This window comes from Phodopus roborovskii, unplaced genomic scaffold (assembly GCF_943737965.1).
Source record: "Phodopus roborovskii unplaced genomic scaffold, PHOROB, whole genome shotgun sequence".
Lineage (NCBI taxonomy): Eukaryota > Metazoa > Chordata > Mammalia > Rodentia > Cricetidae > Phodopus > Phodopus roborovskii.
The window spans coordinates 1,834,812-1,853,596 of record NW_026125577.1 but is presented as its reverse complement, the minus strand read 5'-3'; the positions used below and the strand labels follow the sequence as shown (position 1 = coordinate 1,853,596).

Genomic DNA, 18,785 nt, shown 5'->3' with positions numbered 1-18,785 from the left:
TAATTGCAGTCAATTTTAGTGTAACTCATTTATAAATGGTTAATGCATGTGTTTCTATTCTATGTTCAGTTCTAACCTATAATTACATGTGTCTCATTACATTGTGAAAAAGAAAAAAGAAAAGAAAAGAAAGAAGTAAAATACACCCAAACAAAAGGAAAAGGACTTTACCTGCTCTGGACTCATGTATAGAAGAGTTCCCGTATTCTCTGTTCGATTTCCATCATTTTCCAGGGTTGTTACAAGGCCAAAGTCTCCAATCTTTATTTGTCTTTCATTTACTAGAAATATATTACCTGGCTATAGAAAAAAATTAATTAATATATGTGATTTGAACCAACTATTGCCACAGGTCCCAACAATCTCTTATACTGATTTGTATGGTATTTATCCTTCTACAGGCAGCCCAAATCAAGGAATTTAATACCTTGGGTCTTTAAAATGCCAAGTGAAGAAAGATGAAAAGACTTTTAAATGACAGTGAAGGTGCCTTGGTTCACACCTGCCTCCAAATAGCAGAACAGCTGTCAAGTGAAAGTTTCACTTTGCAGGGTCCCAGGAGAGGGTCCCAGGGTGGTCATGAGTAAAAATATTTGCTTTTATACACCCTAACCTAAAAGGTTCAAAGAATGGGAGTTAGATCTCAGAATAGGGCAAAACATCCCCATGAAGGAACACTGCTGGTATTATTCAGGGTCTGATGGGAATTAAAACCCCTTCGGATTTTGAGAGTCTCTGAACAGGTCAGTTCTCAGCAATGCTGAGGGATATCCCATGCAGGATTTCTCCAGATTCTCCCAATAGTTTCTAGTAAGTGTTTCCCCTCCTCTTCCTAAGTAGAAACTGATAATTATCACAGAACACCTTCTCTATGCATTTTCTTAGGGTTTGTTTTGGTTGCTGCTGTTGTTTGGGCTAAAGGATACTGCTTTGTTGTTATTTGGTGTAGTTCACAGGGTTTCACACATTCCATCCTAGCTTCAAACTCAGTGTGTAGCCAAGGATGGCCTTGAACTTTTGATCCTTTTACTTCCACCTTCTGAGTCCCAGGATTAAGAGGAGCCACCTGGTCTGATTTATACACAGCTAGTGATCAAATTCAGAGCTCCATGAATGCTCCAATCAATTTAACAAATGAGCTACGTCTCTAGTCATTCTAAGATGTAATATTAAGCATATTTAAGATAAGTGTTTGTGTTTGTGTGTGTGTGTGTGTGTGTGTGGAGGGCAATTTGTGTCATCATCTTTCTCTTTCCACGTTCATGTGGGTTCCAGGTATTGAACTTAGATAACTAGTCTTATACAACAAATATCTTTACCCACTGAGCAATCTAATTCGCCCAAATATGTATATACAGGCATGTGTGTGTGTGCACGTGCATCATAACAAATAAATAATGGCTACAAGTGTTACATAACTCTGTAGACAGTGCTGACTGAAAACACAAGATTGTTGGTGGCAAAGTTAATATTTTTGCCATTCTTGCAAAAACTAGATATTCAATACAGTGTTGGTCTATACACACACACACACCCCACCCCCACGACACACACACAACTACAAGTGGGCATAGCTAAGGAATAAAGAATGAGATGAGGAACCCATCGAAGCACTTCTGAGAAGCCCTGTGCAGAAATTAGCAATGAGTTCAAGTTCAGTCATTGGATTTGAACTTAAAGTCAGTAATGGAAGAAGGATATTTGTGTGCGGTAGACATGGGGAGACAATGTTCTAAGCTACACTTGGAGCATTGCATGGGATGGCATTTGGGGTAAGTTCTAGCAGACTAAAGAAATCAGCCAATCACAAATTGAAAACTAGAGAAAATATACAGTTATTAAACTGTATTTATCAGCTAACAAAGCACATTTCCACTTACCTTAAGGTCTCTGTGAATTAAACCTTTTGAATGTATATAATCCACCCCTGTTGTTATTTGTTCAGATAATTCCAAAAACAAATCATCTTCTGTTTTCCTCTGCTTGCAATTTGTCATCCATTGCTCCAGAGTTCCTTTATCACAGAATTCCATTTGAATAAAAAGGCACTGGGTATTTGATCTGGATGCAAAATTCATACAATGTTAAAAAGTAGCAATGGAGAGAAATTTTTTGTAGCAATGGAGAGAAATTTTTTAAAAAAAAATTCTAACATATCTTATGAAACATGTCTCAGAATGGAAATCTGGATATAGTAAATTTGAAATAAAATAAATGTTATGGTAAGTCATAATTTCTCAAGTATCCAGAGCTTCAATTGTTTATCTCTAAAGTATGAGCCTAAATATTCTTTAATGGAGGTCTCTGATCATTTTTGATAATAGATGAGTAGTCCTAATTGAAAAAAATCCAGATTTTTCATTATTATATAAAGCAATTTGGAAGCATTGTAATTAATCTTCAGTTAACTGAACATCTGTTTTACAAAGGGCCCGGAACAGGCACCTTAAAATCGTGGGGATTACAGTCTCTCACAAGAGGGGGGAAAAATCCTAAAATGACAGATAGCCCACTGAGAAACTCCTAGAGACGTGCCAATAAAGTGGCTGCTTTAAGACAGAAGTCAGAGAACTGATTTTGTTAATCAGTTTCTATTTACACTTCTGAACTAAATAAGCTCGATATAGAATTTATATTTTCCTAATACACACACTAGAAAATATGAAGATGTAGCCAATAACTCACTTATAGCTACTGACCATCTACTGATGGTCACTAACTCCTAAAGTTCTCAATGGCACATAGAGGAGATGGGATACTGGTGAATGATAATGTCTCCAGTGGCATCACCATTTCAGTAATAAGACCGTCCCTAAGAAATCTGGATGTGTAGTGAGATAGTTCTGTGGCACTGACCACGCCCATTGGGGGTGGAGCCATGGGCGGAAGTGACCTGTGGAAGGAGGTCGGAGGGGGCCAGGAAAGGTGCTCTCTTTTTGGCTTGACTCGGACAGGAAAGGATCGGGTTGAATTTCCTGGTGTTCATCTGTCTAGGTTGTAAGTTATTTCTCCCTGAATAAACATCTATTCGGCCTATTTGTTTATCCTGATCCTTATTTACCACAATATGGATGACTTTCAAAAACATAAACCAGTTTTTTGTTTTGTTATAGAATTCCCAGTCCTACAGAAGAGTGTGAGCCAAAACAAAGAGCTAGGATGCAAGCAGGGTGTGCCCTGTGCTAGCTCACCACTCCACCACAGTGGCATAGCTATAAACTACATTCCAGAGGTGTACTGCCAGTAGCCTCTGAGAAGGAAGATAAGCAAGTTTCAGTGGAAGAGGAGACCTTTAGATTTAACATCTACATGTTAACCCTGTCTTTACTCTGTCTGGTAAACCTCACATAATCTCTAGGGAGAACAATGAGATCAGTAATGCTGAACATGGGATTTTTAAAACAACTAAGGAAACCTGGGTGGTGGTGGTGCACATCTTTAATCCCAGCACTTGGGAGGCAGAGGCATGCTGATCTCTGTGAATTCAAGACCAGCCTGGTTTACAAGAGCTAGTTCTAGGGCAGGTTCCAAGGCTACACAGAGAAACCCTGTCTCGAAAAACAAAAACAAAATAAAACAAAAACCACAAACAAACAAAACAAAAACAAAAAAACAACTAAGGAAATTTTTAACAGTTTTTCTTTTTAAAGATTTATTTTCAAATTAATGTGTCTGTGTCTTTCTGTGGGTATGTGTACATGAATGCAGGTGCTCGACAGAAGCCAGAGGACACCCTGGAATTGAAATTACAGATGGTTGTGAGCCACCTGACATATTTGTTTGGCCCCCTGAAAGAGCAATTCTTGCTGTAACTACTGATCCATTTCTCCACTCCAATAAAAAGAAAACTTAAAGCAAGTTTGAGCTAAGCATGCTGGCATGTGCCTATGATCACATTTTTGGGGGCCAAGGTGGTCAGACTGCCTTGAGGCCAGTTTGTGCTATGTAGTGAGCCTAAACGAAGAGATTAAAAGCAAGTTTGAAAGATAGAGAGGAACTGGAAAAGATTATTCCTTGCCTCCTTGCCTGTAGAACAAGAGATCACAGTATCTTTGGGAGGTTGCTGTGATCATTAAATGTGATGATCAACAGCCTCTTCCAGTGGTCCCCACCCAATAATGTCAAATCCCTCCATCCCATCACACCTATGGGAATTTCTTCTTACCGTCTTGCATCGTTATCCATGCTGTACTCGGGATCATAGTCCTGTCCCAGCCAACAAGAATGGTATTGAACAATATTGACATGACTGAGTAGTGCCAGTGCTTTTACTTCACGCACTTCCTTCCTAGTTAAAAGGACCCAGAAAACATAGCATTGTTACCTAGCCCTGATAACTACAAAACACCTCCAGGAACAAGAAGCAACCACCCAGCTCCTCTGTTCAGCAGTCACCATGGCTCCCATGCCACATTTTAGCATGAGAGCCAGAACTCAAAAGGGAATAAAAGCAAATGCACAGAAGAACCACAGCTCTTCTCATTCTCGACACAAAAGGACAGTGGCTTACATGATAGACATCCAAAATTTAAGCATCCTTTACATCTACATCTTCTTTTAAGTGTCTGTGACACAATTTTCAGTTGCTAAATCATACTTGATACTCTGATTAGAGAATGTGTTGAAATTTTGGGATTTTTACAAGCAAATCCCATTTGGGCAGCAAAGGCAGGTAACCAAGGCAGCAAGCAGAACACAATTTCGAACTTTCAATGTATGACAAAAATACATCATGGGACTGCAAAGAAGCTAAGACTTGGTATTATGATAGCTTTACAGGGAGTGCACTCAAGAGCTCAGACATTATGATAGTTATGTCAACCTGACACAAACGGAGAGGAAGGAACCTCAAAATTGAGGAAACAACCTTAAATAAGTCAACAGCTTCAGGGGCCAAGACCATCTCAAATGATGCCTTCATATTTTTAAACTGAAATAAATACCCACTTTAAGGTATGGCCATTTCAGAATAAGCCAGACTCCTGTAGGCACAATGAAAAGTTAAGGAGCGACCAGAATAAATATGTAAGGAAGGAAGGATAGACACATAAAAAATGGGGGGGGGGGAGGTCCAACATAGTGTTCACAAAAAGCCAGACATTTACTTACTCTGTGTTATGTTTGTTTTTATAATTATATTTAACTCGCTTAATAGCATAAGTCTTTCCATCAATTCTGTGTTTTGCTTTGAAAACTTGGCCAAATCCACCTGAGCCAATTTCTTCTATGTCTTCAAAATCCTCATTAAACCTGGTTAAGATAGATAATGATGTTAATCTGAGGTTTAGTAAAGTGAAGATGATTTCTTTCCTTCTTGTTTTTAATAACATCCAGTAGAACTTGAGTAACCAAAAAAAAAAAAAGTCTTCCTCTTTCTCCTTCTCTTTCGCTCCCTTCTTTGATAGAGAATTGAATAGAACAGATGCTTCCCCTACCCCACCCCAGCTGTAAATAAGACAAGTATCCTTTCCCAGTGAGTACAAAGAAGATGAGGAAATTCCCTCCCAAGTATTAAATGTAGAATGCATCACTCAGTTGTGTTTCACGGGGACCACAGAGGAAATGGAAGCCCCGAGCCTTGGGGCTAGAACAACCCGTTTTTTTCCCTCCTTGTGCCCCACATCCCACCGTTAAGCTCTGGTCATTCTAAGCCATATCACTACCATGTACCCACTCTTCTTCATTTCCAGGGTCTTCACCTATACCCTATGAAGGCTTGTTCTGATCGTGTCCATCTCGCCTAAACCTCCTACAGCTTTGCAGTTGCATTCAGCAAAAGCCAGGAAACCCCTGAATGCCCTATAAGACGTCCTGCAGCACTCCCCCACTTCTCTCCCGACCTCATCCCATCGCACCGGGTCATTACATGTCAAGCACAGGCTTTCTCCACAGAAGGCTGACCACAAAAGGCTTTGTTTCCTTTTTTTTTTTTTTTTTTTTAATCACACTACTGTTCTTCTTTAACCCTGGCCTTATTTTATAATTCCAGATGTAGGTATGTCATATAAATATGTGAATACAGATCATGTAACTACAGATACATGTATATGTATATATGTGGGTGTGCACGTGTGTGTGTGTGTGTGTGTGTGTGTGTGTGTGTGTGTGTAGGCCAGAGGTTGATAACAGAGGTCTTCCTCAGTGACTCTCCATCTTTGTTTCTTATTTTGTTTTATTTTTTGAGATAGAGTTTCTCATATAGCCCTGGTTGTCCTGGAACTCACTGATTGGTTATGCTAGCTAACCAACGAGTTCAATGGATCCATGCATAAGCCTCCACCCCTGCCAGTGTCTGAGTTATAAATGTGTGTAATGCTACACCAATCTTTTTATAGGGGTACTTGGTATTTAAACTTAGGCCCTCATGTTTGCACAGCTGAGCCATTTCCCAAGACCCATTTCTTTAATGCCAGTCATCATATCAAAACTTTTTGAGAGGAAGAATTCTTACCTCTCCAAGAGATACTGACCATCGGTGGGTCTGACTATGCCACAGCTATTAATTGATGGGATGGAAATATAACTTAGAACTCAACCTTAAGAAACTTAGTTTCGTGGAGCGTTGGTGGCTCACACCTTTAATCCCAGCACTTGGGAGGCAGAGGCAGGTGGATCTCTGTGAGGTCCAGGACAGCCTGGTCTACAGAGCGAGTTCCAGGACAACCTCCAAAGCTACATGGGAAATCCTGTCTCGAAAAACAAAACAAACAAACAAAAAAAAGAAACTTTGTTTTAGATAAGCTCCCCTTACCTGCAGTCCATGGTATATTTATTTCTTTGCACATCATTAGGTGACAGTTTTCTAAAATTGAGACAAAAATGCAAAACTCAGATAAAACTGTAACCTATGTAACTAGGCTTTATGCTGAGCACTGGGCATTATATATTTTGCATCAGCTATCAGAATGACAGGAAATGGGTGTTCAACTTCAGGAAAGCACCTCCCATTGGTTTTCTTCTGATCTTTTTTCATCCCTTTCCTGCTTCCCATTTTCACCTGGACAGACTCATCACTGGCATGCTATCTCCTTTCTCCAGAATCAGAAAGTCCTTAGGAATGAAGTCACCTGGATCACTCCCTCTAGCCCTCATCCGTCACTGGCCATGAAACAAGTGCAGTGGGATGTTCAAACATCACCTCCAACCAGACAGAGCACTGCCACGTTCCCTCTTCACCTTCGAGTCTTCAGCCTGATGAATGCCATCAGTGCCAGGGGTCTTGACTAATGTAACATCTGCTGTCTCCCTCCCTGCCCCCTTTCCATCACCCAGCTGCTCTCTTCCTTCAGCGATGTCTATCCTGCCTTGACAATCCTTCTTACAAGTTCCCTCTCTTCCCTCCTCACTGTTACCGGCATCAGAGCTGTGGGCCTGATTATGTGGCAGGCTCCTTTTCTCCACCCATCAACCTTAGGAGTTGTATTTTCTTCAATTTACTGTTCATTATGTTTCCTGATGCTATGCCTTCATTTCTAACTGTATCTTTACTTTTCAGTGAAAGAAACCAATTCCCCTATGATTTATATAAAAATTTGGTCTTTAAAAATAACAAGTTATTACACTATCTTCACCCTATTCATCTACCAAAAAAAAAAAAATACACTTCTTTTAAAAACACTCCCAAGCCCAGATCTTCAACAGTGTTTTACAAAATAACACTCTAAGCTACTATCTCTAGCTGCATCACCATAGGTTTTATATTTACAGTATACATGTATGTGTACACTGGTGTGCATGTGTGTATGTTTCTCTTGGACTAGATTTATAGGTCTCAAGCTTTCCAATGCTTCTGAAATACCCTGAAATAAACAGGTATAATATTCTGCCAATACCAAACACTAGGTGAAGCTGATAGACAAATCTGAAAGAGAACCCTAGTCCAACATGTGTTCATTGTGCAATGATACTCACACTCCTGGTTTCCTTTTATTTTCTCTGAGACCATTCTGCAACACAAGGGAAAGAAAAGGCATTTCAGATGAGGAGAGCAATCATCTCAGTCCTGGGGCTGGCTCTATGACTTGGTTCCTTAATCTGTAAGGTCACCAGCTTCATACATGTGTACAGTTTCCTTGAGTCCTCTACCAGTGACTATTGCAAGACCTAAACACTGCCAATCGAACAGCTGGAAAATGGTAACAAATGGCTGTTTTGATTTGTATTTTCTGCATCCTTAGAGGAATAAGGCATCTTTTTACATTGGCTGCTAACTTAGGTGTCACAAATCTCTTTAGACAGTGTCTAGTCTACTGAATCAATTGTCTTTTTCTTACAGATTTATAGTTTTTTGTAAACAGATTGATTTTTATAACAAATTAAGTTCACATTTTTTAAGTTTAGTTCTTGTTTTGTTTTTAAGTAGAAGTGGAACTAAACCAAATATTATTCAGTTGGGTGGGTGAGAAAAAAAAAAACAAAAACAAGATAATAGAAATGTCAAAAAGGACAAGGGTAGGTTGGGAGGTAGTTCGGTGGTAGAATTTGTCTAAAATACCCGAGGCTGGGATTTGATTCTCAGTATAGGAAGGGAGCAGGGAGGTAGGCAGGAAGGGAAGGGGAGAAAGACAGAAGGGAGGAAGGAAGGAAGGAAGGAAAGAAGAAAGGAAGGAAGGAAGGAAGTTAGGTTTGGTCTACAAAGTAGGTGGGGAAGGATAAGACAGAAGCATGGAAGAATTTTGCATATGATGAATGATAGTTAAAGAAAAAAGTGAACTGATAATATAATTTAGTAATGACACATGAAATTAAAATGTAGTTTATGAAATAATGAAGGGTTTGGGGGGTACGAGACAGGGTTTCTCTGTATAGCCTTGGCTGTCCTGGAACTCTCTCTGTAGACCAGGTTGGCCTCAAACTCACTGAGATCCACCTGCCTTTGCCTCCTGAGTGCTGGGATTAAAGGCATGCTCCACCACCGCCCATCAATGAAGGTTATTTTTAAGTGAAGATAAAAAAAAATGAAATTCAGAGCTTCGAGACTAATACCATACCGTAAGAGGATATTCGAAAGAAAAACTGTGACAGTGGTTCTTTGATTCAGTCTCTGAGAAATCACTTCCAGGCACTGACAGAGAAATACTAGAAGAAAATCATGACTTTTATGAATTCAGTCTCATTGTTTTGAAGTTTTACTTTTATTCAGGTGTATATGTATGCTTATATGAGTGAATGCCATGTGTGTGTGGGTGGCCCAGAAGGCCAGAAGAAGATATTGGATCCAATGGAGCTGGAGTTACAGGTGGTAGAAACAAAATTTGGGTCTAGAAACCAAATTTGGGGCAAGGGAGGTAATGGGAATTGGACCCACCGCCTAAAACATGGCCCACCCTCAGCCCACTCACCACATTTGCTACCCAAACTCACAAGTTGCTTGCTATAGAGGAGCTGCTGGAGAGGCCACTGAATGAAGATGTGCTAGGACCAGAGGATGTTCTGTCAACTCTCTGAAAGAAGGGGCAACCCTTAGGCTTACAGGCAAATATCTTACTTCTCTATGGTAGTTCATCACTGGGCACTCGTTACTGCACATATTATCCTCACAGCCACCCAGTCCACAGTCACAAACAATGGCAAAATGAACACATCTTCATGGATGCTTGAGCTAAGTTTTAAAAAGCAATCCCGAATTCCCCATAGAACTTTTAAGTCCCTGAGACCTTGTATCCCATGACTCATGGGTGATTGGTGGTACACAAAATGTAGGAATCATTCATTATGCAATTGGCAAATGCCTGCATCATGCAAGCCATCTAACCTGAAGTCAATTTCAGAAGGAATAGTAAATGTACAAATTAAATCTAATTGACAACACATACCATTGAGCTTTTCTCTGATAGCTTCTGATATGCCTCTTTAGCAGCCAATTGCTTTGCCTCCTGTTTGGTAGCACCTGAACCCATACCATATGTTTTTGGTCCAATTTTGCATTTACAAGAAAATCTAGGAAAAAATGAGTGTATTCATTTACATATCAAAAATATGTTCAATCTAATGTACAATTTGAAAAAAAAACCCTACAGACAAATAAAGGCCTTAAGATCATATTAATAATTTTTACCTATATTTAGATTTCCTACCTCACATAATTCAAAACCCACAAAATGGCCACCAATATATCTGAATAAACACAAACAAACAAAATCTTTTCAATCCCAAATAAAAAGATTTAGAGGAAGAGGAGATCCAGAGCATTTTCCAGACCTGCTCAAATAGGACAGAAAACCAGCTGGCAGAATGGGGCTCACAGGGGGTAAGCCATGAGGGTACACTACTGCAGGAAGACAGCTCACTGATGATAGTCTCAGCACCTCCAGACTCGAATTCTTCTTCACACATCATATTCCTCACAGCATCTTTCTTTCCAGTATAGGGCTAAGACAACCCCTGCTGAGCCACGCTATCTCTTCAAATGTGAAGAATAGCAGACACTCAGACAAGCAGCCCCTTAACTGAAAATGGGGCATTCCTTCCATACAGGGCTAGAGCAGTTGTCAGACAGCTGCAGCGGCCATGGCTTACAGGAGGGGAGAACTTTGCATCCCTCAAGCTGATGCACTGTGAACTCTTTTAAATGTTTAGCAGATTCATCATTTATATGCACTTCAAAAATCAGCAGAGCCCTCTTATCTGCAGCGCACACATCTTGAGCCAACAGATGATTGAAACTGTATGAACAGTACAGTTCTAGTATGAACACTAGAAATACGCATTTTTCTTTTTATACATTCTTCATAAGCAAGGTACAGTAAAACACTAACAATAGTAATAGTAAACTAGAACAATTAGTGTGATATACTCTACTTCTAGGTTTGGGAAAGAGATCTTCCTCTTGAAACAGCTTCCTATATCATGCTCACTGTCTTGTTGACTAAAGGTAACCAAAAATTCACCAAGCAAAACCAAGGAAAAGAAGAAGACTACTGAAAAAAAAATCAGCCAAATTTGATTCCAGTGGACCCCACAGCCTCAGAAATTAGGCATATGATGGTTATGAACCATTTAAAGTATTTCATAAGTGGATAAAAGGGAGGGGGCAAATTCTTGTAGAAACTACATACAAAAGCCTCTCAGATTTATCACTTACAGATTTATCACTTATAGTAAGACAGTAAGAGAAGCCAAACCATGTCTCACCTTTGGGGTGACTGAGTATTGGAGACACACTGTTCATAATTTACAGACAGCTTTTCCTTCTGAGCATAACTATTGACAAGGCCTATGTAATTCCCAGCGAATGAACCTTCTGAAGCGTCTGTATGACTATCCATCTATGGAAAAAAAAAATGTGCTTAATACAAATCATGAATCATCATATGAAATTACTAAATAAGTAACATGAGAGACAACTTACCTATTATGAATTTCCCAATTATATTTTCTTATTAAAAGTGTAACTATATGTCCATTAGGAAAAAAAACCTCCAAATAATTTTAATTAAAAAATCCTAAGTAGCACATTAAAATTATATATACCTATAGTATATAACATGATGTATGAAATATATAAATACCACACATTGGCTGAATTCAGGTAATTGTCAGATTTATCACCTTATATGCTTTTATTCCTTTTTTATGGCCAAGATACTTAAAGTATATTCCCTTAGAAATTTACACAGTTTGTTAAATCACTCATTTTCCTTTTATAATTTCACTAAGAAAAACCAAGCTAGGTATGCTGGTGAACAACTATTACCCCAGCTGTTAGGGAGTCAGAGACAAGAGTATCAAGGCTTAACATCTACCCCATCTATGTCCTGCTGGAGTTTGTGAAGTGACTGTAGGATCTCTATTACGCAGAGCAGCCAAGGAATATGAGAGGAGTTTCAGTGAGGATCCAGTGATGATGGAGTGCCAGAAACCAGAGGCCTTGACCCAGACCAATGACCCATTTGTAATGAACATTTGCAAGTAAAGCTTATTGGACAAAAGGTATACTGCTCCCAATGCCACTAAGACAAATTAAGTGGGGTTTTGTTGTTGTTTTATTTTTATTTGGTTTGGTCTAAATTTTTACCATTTTCTTTTGTAGATGATGCTGCCAGGTTGAAGGGCAGATATGGGGGGACTGGGAATGAGTGGAATTAGGGTGTGTGATGTGAAATTCCCAAATAATCAATAAAGAAATTATTTAAAAAAAAAAAGAGTAACAAGGTCAACCTCAGCTTCACAGAGAACCTGAGGCCAGCCCAAGCTACACAGAAAGCCTGAGGCTAACCTGAGCTACACAGAAAGCCCAAGGCCAGCCTGTCTTACCAAAACAAAACAGGCCTATTTCCTTGTTTTACTTTCTAAGATTTATTTTATTACCTTTATTTATTTTAAAAATCTATGTGCGCACATGCGTGTGCGCACACGCCGCCTGTGCAAGCATGCATGAGGGTGTCTGAGGAGGCCAGAAGATGGTTGTAATCCCTTGGAGCTGGAGTTACAGGTGGTTGTGAGTCACCCAGAGTGTTGGGAACAGAACTCTGTTCCTCTCGGTACCCAATCTACACATCTGAACCCTCCGTGAAAATAATATTGTAACATTTTCTAGAATGCTGCACCCTTTCTAAACATCAAAATGTGAGTAAATGATTGAAGGGAAGCCCTGTGTCAGCTCACAAGTTAATGGAAAAGATGTACACAGAAGCAGCGTTGTTATTATCGGAAACTTCATTATTTCCCACCAGATTAGATTTGGTCCAAAGTTTCTCCTTCATGAATTTTACCAAAGCACTAGGTTTGGGTTTCATTTATCCTTACTACTATTTGTGTTCTTCTACACAAATTTCCATCATTGTTACCATAGTCTTTCTTTTACTTTGAGAGGGAGGTTATACCCTGTTTTATCTTTTTTACTCATTTTTTTTTTAGCTTATTAATAAGAGACTTTGTGGCTTTTCTTGGTTGCTTTTGACTTGATTGTAGGATGGCATCTTCAAGTAAGATTATCTGGAAGTATGTTGGAAGGTGAAACTTCCCAGTATCTGAGGGAGATTTTCCCATCTCACACACAAATCAGTTCATGCCTCGTTTTGTAGCCACTGCTCCAGCCTCCTGGTTTTTGACATTGTAGCAGATAACGTGATTTTTTACCATCTGCCTGGATATTTGTAAAGTTCTTCCTCCTTCTGGAGGGTCAGCGCTTTGAAAAGGATCAATGTTGTTCTTGGTACTTCTATATTTTCCTCTACCTATGGAGTTAATTTCATCTAACGCCATGTCTTCATTAAACACTTTCAGCTGAAATATCCCCAGATCACTTTGTTTTACTTAATATTAAATAATTGTGTCCTGGGCCTTTCGCATGCTAATCACAGAACCAAATACCTCCCCAACCTCCCCAGGGACCAGCTATATCTGTTTATCATTTGTTTGCTTGATGTGCTATTTACCCTGTTTGCACCTTCAGGGACACCAGTGTTTTGTATGCTGGTCCTCTGTTATTTTCCTCCAGGTACATAGTTCTTCCTGCAAGGACTTGCATGACTTTCTCTGTTCTATTTCCTTGCTGAGGTGGAAGGGACTCCTCCTAGCCCTTGACAGCCCACATTCCACTCAATAGTCTCATCTTTCACATGCATTCAATTAAGAGCATGTAAGTATTGCTAACACTCATTTAGAAGTGACAGCTCCATCAACATTTCCCTGGTGTACTTCTCATTCGGGAGAAATGAAAATAGGAAGAAAAAGAATGAGTGGTTTTACACTGGCATGTGTATTTGTCTCACTGAGAGAAATTATATGTACATAGTGCATATGTGCATACATACATACACACATATATACAGCTTCCCTTTTACCAGGGATAAAAAGGCAATTACTCACCTTGCTTTCGTTAAGTTTATCAACAGCTAATTGGGCAGCAGCATTTTTTGCTTCCTGCTTTGTTCTACCTTCGGCTTCTGGAAATTCTTCCCCGTCAATTATAACTTGAAATGTAAACCTGATTAGGAAAGACGGTATTCACAACATAATACACAGCTGGTGATTTACCGAAGGACAAGCACCCTGGCTACCATTCCCCACAGGCACGTGTCAGATTCAGACCCATGCTCAGTATGGACTGTCAGCATCTTCTCCAATAACAATGTCTTCTTGAAGCAGGAAGAAATTTGTATCTAACAGTGAGCTACACCTCCATTATCTGGGTCATACTTTCCTTCCTTCCTTCCCTTCATCATTTCAGTGTGTGAGTGTGTGAGTGTGTGTGTGTGTGTGTGTGTGTGTGTGTGTGTGTGTTCAGTAGGTGTGTGGTGTATGCATATGTTTGGGGACTGAACCAGAGGTCAGAGAAGGACTCCAGGCATCCCGCTCTGTCACTCTTTGCCTTATTCCCTTGAGACAGGGTCTCTTACTGGACGTAGAGCTATGCTGGTAGCCAGAAAGCCTCAACAATCCTTCTATCTCTGCCCTATACAGAGCTGAACTTACAGGCATGAACTCAGGCATACTTAGAAATTTTTTTTTTCCTGAGACAGGGTTTCTTTGTGTAGCTTTGGAGCCTGTCCTGGAACTTGCTCTGTAGACCAAGCTAGCCTAGAACTCACAGAGATCAGTTTGCCTCTGCCTCTCCAGTGCTGGGAATAAAGGCATGCACCACCTATACCCAGATCACACTCAGCTTTTTTTTGTGGATGTTAGGGATTTGAATTCAGGTTTTCATACTTACACAACAAAAACTTACCCACTGAGTCACCTCCCTGGCCATGGTCAGACCTTTTCTGATAGCAACTTACCTTCTATCATGTGGAGGTCCTGTAATACAAAGTTCTTTATACGTAATCATTACTCCATGCTTCTGGCGGTATTTATTAAGTTTGTCCATGTAGAAACCAGGTGTATCACTGGCCATTTTTTCCTCACAGTAACCTGCAATTGAAGAGGTATCTACACACGTTGACACTAACAGACTCATCTATTCTGATTTCTCCAACCCACTTAGGAGACCATGGGAGAATGGCTCTTTTCGACTTGACTCACCTCAGCCCCAGAAAGATTCAGAGGACACTTTGTGTCAGGATCTTTCCTTCTCTCCTCCTAAATCATCTGTTTCCAAAACGATGGCCAAAGAAAGAGGATCCTATCCTTTGTTCTACTCCTGTTTTCCAAAGTGTGAGACGTTCCAGTCTGTTTACCTTACTGAGAAGGCATTAAAAAGTGTAGGAGTGAAATTACAGTTTTTATGTTAAAAATAAGGTTACATATACATATATTGCTATATGTTGTACATACACACATGTACATACACAATTATGTACGTAAAAATGAATGTGTATGCACACACAAACACACACACATGTCTATATATATGTATGTTCATTTGCACACACTATATAGAACATAGGCTATTGCCCAGGAGAAAGAAAGGAAAAAAATGTTTCTTGGTGTAGATACATTTAACCTGCTTTAGACATTGTACAATGTTTATATATTATCAATATCTCCTAATGCCCAATAAATCTGGAAATTTTTATGTTTCTATGTATTTATTTAAAGTGAATTGAAAAATTTAAGGTTTAGTGGGCTGGAGACATCAAACAAACATAGCTTGTTGATAGAGGGTTTGTCTAGCATGCACAAAGCCACAAGTTTGATCCCTAGCACTACATAAAATGTAATTTTACTTTTTAAATTTTAAACAAAATGCTTCACATTGTGATCCATTAAAGCAGCAATTCTCAACCTGTGGGATGAGACCCCTTGGAGGTTGAATGATCCTTTCACAGGGGCTGCATAGCAGATATTTACATTATGATTCATAATGTATCAAAATTCAACAGTATCAAAATTAGAGTTATGAAGTAGCTGTGAAATGAATTTATGGTTTGGGGTCTCCACAACATGAGGATTAAAGAGTCACAGTATTAGGATGTTTTAAAGTGTCATTTGATCCTGGAGCCTCTACAAGCCACCAAGACTGCTGTTATGACATACCCAGTGGCTTGCTCATTGACAAATCCAATAGTCAATGTCGGTCACTTGTTTCCCTCTTCCTCTTCCCCCCTTCTTAGCTTAGGGTTGTGAGACTTAGGTTGTTTTCACCCTTTCTCACAAGCTGTACTTTCTCTGTCTTCTTTCTGGTCCCTCTTCCTCTTCTTTTCATCTAAATATTGTCCATGGGCCCAGTCCTCAAGTCTCCTATTTCCTACTTACCTTCTCTTTTGGTGATCACCTCCAGGCTGTGGCTTTACATTGTCCCTACACAGTGATGGTTCTCACCAGGGTTAGCAAGACAGGTCAACAGGTAAAGGAGCTTGCTGCCCAGACTGACTATATGAGTTCAATCCCTGGGACCTGCATGGTGGAAGGAGAGCCTTGACAGACTTACTGAAGCACATGTACACATGCACACACGCAGGTACACATGAAGGCATACATGCACAGGCAGGCACACACACTAAAAAATAAATAAATAAATTTTCAGCTGGAGAGATGACCAGCAGTTAAGAGCACTGCTGCTCTTCCGGAGACTTCAAGTTTGGTGCTCAGTATCCAAGGCACCTCACAACCTCCTTGTGATTCTAGCATTAGGGGATTCGATACTTTTCTCTGGCCACCAAGGGAACCAGAATTCCTATGCACATACCCATACACAGATAATTAAAAAATAAAATGTAAATAAATTCTTTAAAAAAACAAATGTAACAGTTTTAACTGAAAAGGGAAGGAAGGAAGGCTTTGATACAGATCAATGGATGAGTCCATTAGTGAATGAAGACCAGGTACCTCCCAATCCACACTCCCACAAATTGGAGCCCTGTCTCCTGGGCAATTTTTTATTCACCAATCAGGATATGCCTGGCCTTCTTTGAGGCTGCAGGGGCAGCTAATATCACTCCTCCTCCTTGCTACCTTCATCACACCCTGCTGCTCTATAACCTAGTCAGTGAACTCACCAGGTAGCAGCTACAGCTCTTATTCATTCACCCAAAGAGCTGTCCATCACATGCTCCAACAAATGTCACCTGCCTGTCCCACCTATGTTCCGAATTTCATTTCCTGCAGACTGTAGGCTCCCAGAAACCTGAGGCCCTTCCAGCAACTGTTTCCCATTCAGCACACATTCAACTTGTATCTACTACATAAATGAGCAAGCTGTAAACAGTGTTTGGCCCAGTCAGATTCACAGGACAAGCTGAACAGCAAGAGTCTAGTCTGTACAAGATTCTATGGTCCTGGGCAATCGCCTAGAAAGTGTCTGTTGTTTCTGGGAGGCAAGGCACTTTCAGTACTAAATGTGCAACAGGAAATCTCATTTGTCTAGAATTCAAGGGTATTTGTGAATTAACATCTATTTGACATACATGTAGCACTTGTCAGGTATTAGGTGCTAGGATTATATATGCGAATAAAAACTGTTGTTGGGATCTTACTGGTAGAAGGATACAGACAAATCGTGGTACTAAGTTGGGAAATAGAGAAAAATACAGGGGATGGGGCAAGGAGGGCAGAATGGAAGTTCTTGCTCAGGGAAGGCTGCTCATACAATTAGCTCTGTGAGAAGGCGTGGGTATTCAGAGGAATTTATGCATGCAATTACTTAGTTAGGAGGTGGGAGGGCTTTCCAGGAAGTAGGAAGAAGCACTATGAAGGCCCGGAGCTGAAGGGTACTTGGCTGTGGCCCAGATGCACTAAAGAAGTCTGAAAGTGGTAGGCACCAGGGAGTGGGGGGGAGGGGATTTGGGGGTGGGGAGATGCGGTTGCCTGACCATAGGGGTTCATGTGGTGGAGATCTGTGCAGGAAAGCAAGAAGGAAACTCAGGTGCATGGAGAAGAGCAAGGTGGAGGATGGAGCGGGACTCGGCTGACACAGAGGTCTGCTAACTGGAAAACCATCATAGCTGTGCAGCCACAAGTCCATGTCTGGTTTTTAGTCATTCAGACTTTCAGATTTCCCTCCAGAGTTTCAGGTCATGGGGCCTATCACTTTCCTTCTAGGTACCTTGCCCCTCTGCCGCTGCCCATGAGGAATGGAAAATAGCCCTCAGGTCTTACCGAGTTCTTGGATCTGGACAGTAACCTGTGCCCTGGTTTAGGATTCAAATTGCGCTTTGGTGCTGGCTCTGAGATGGCTTCACCGGTCGCTGCTCACTGTCCCTGCCTGGTCGGTGGAAGGCCAGGCCAGGACTGGCCCTTTCACTCAGTTTCGTTTTCCCGGCGGACTCCGCCTTCCCGCACTCAGCCCCTCCCATACTGGCTTGCACCCGCAAGAGGACAGGCAGGCGTGGTGCCTCTGTCCCAGCGTGCGTGTAGGAGCCAATGTTGGGATAGCCTCTGCACTTAGGCTCAGCTACAGTGGCAGGTCGCTGTAGGCGCTTTCCCAGGCTTCTGGATATTTCCTGGCTGCTGTGTTGGGAAAGCTCTGCTGGAAAAGGAAGAATCTCAAGTCTCCTGCTCGCGGTAGCTAGTAGGTTCCAGGATCAATGATCAATCACATCTAGTTTTAAAAACAAACTTTTAGGATGCAGCTGGGCACATGGATGCTACAGAATTCCAGCACAGTGCGAGATACTGAGTAACTCTCAGAGGGGTCCTGCCAGCCTGTGGGGGTGACAGAGCCAAGACAGTTCAAGTTTAGGTTTAGAAAGTCTCCCTCTTCCCTTTTCACACTTATAGCAGAGTCAAGGAGGACCTGACCATCTTGACAAAAATGGTCAGAGGGTTGAAGGGAATCTTTCTTCAATCTATTCTCATTTTGTTCATTCCTTACCTGCCAGTCCCTTGTTTCATACTATCCACCAGGACAGGCCAGCAGTTAAGAACTACCTGCTCCCAGAAAGGTCTTAAGTACATTTCTA

At 40.7% G+C, this 18,785-nt stretch overlaps 1 protein-coding gene across 1 annotated transcript in view; it reads right to left on the bottom strand.

Moving 5' to 3' along the window:
- Positions 1-18,096, bottom strand: part of Eif2ak2 (eukaryotic translation initiation factor 2 alpha kinase 2) — a 28,235-nt gene extending 10,139 nt beyond the window's left edge. Inside the window, exons 1-15 of the mRNA XM_051177893.1 lie at positions 17,983-18,096; positions 16,141-16,281; positions 14,968-15,126; positions 14,724-14,856; positions 13,813-13,930; positions 11,134-11,267; positions 9,816-9,939; positions 9,364-9,443; positions 8,991-9,078; positions 7,912-7,946; positions 6,752-6,802; positions 5,110-5,250; positions 4,166-4,288; positions 1,881-2,061; positions 172-300 (exon numbers count right to left, since the gene is read on the bottom strand). Of these exons, the coding sequence (XP_051033850.1) occupies positions 172-300; positions 1,881-2,061; positions 4,166-4,288; positions 5,110-5,250; positions 6,752-6,802; positions 7,912-7,946; positions 8,991-9,078; positions 9,364-9,443; positions 9,816-9,939; positions 11,134-11,267; positions 13,813-13,930; positions 14,724-14,839 (1,320 nt within the window). The 5' untranslated portion in view covers positions 14,840-14,856; positions 14,968-15,126; positions 16,141-16,281; positions 17,983-18,096. The remainder of the gene's footprint in view (positions 1-171; positions 301-1,880; positions 2,062-4,165; positions 4,289-5,109; positions 5,251-6,751; positions 6,803-7,911; positions 7,947-8,990; positions 9,079-9,363; positions 9,444-9,815; positions 9,940-11,133; positions 11,268-13,812; positions 13,931-14,723; positions 14,857-14,967; positions 15,127-16,140; positions 16,282-17,982) is intronic.
- Positions 18,097-18,785: the final 689 nt, after the last annotated feature.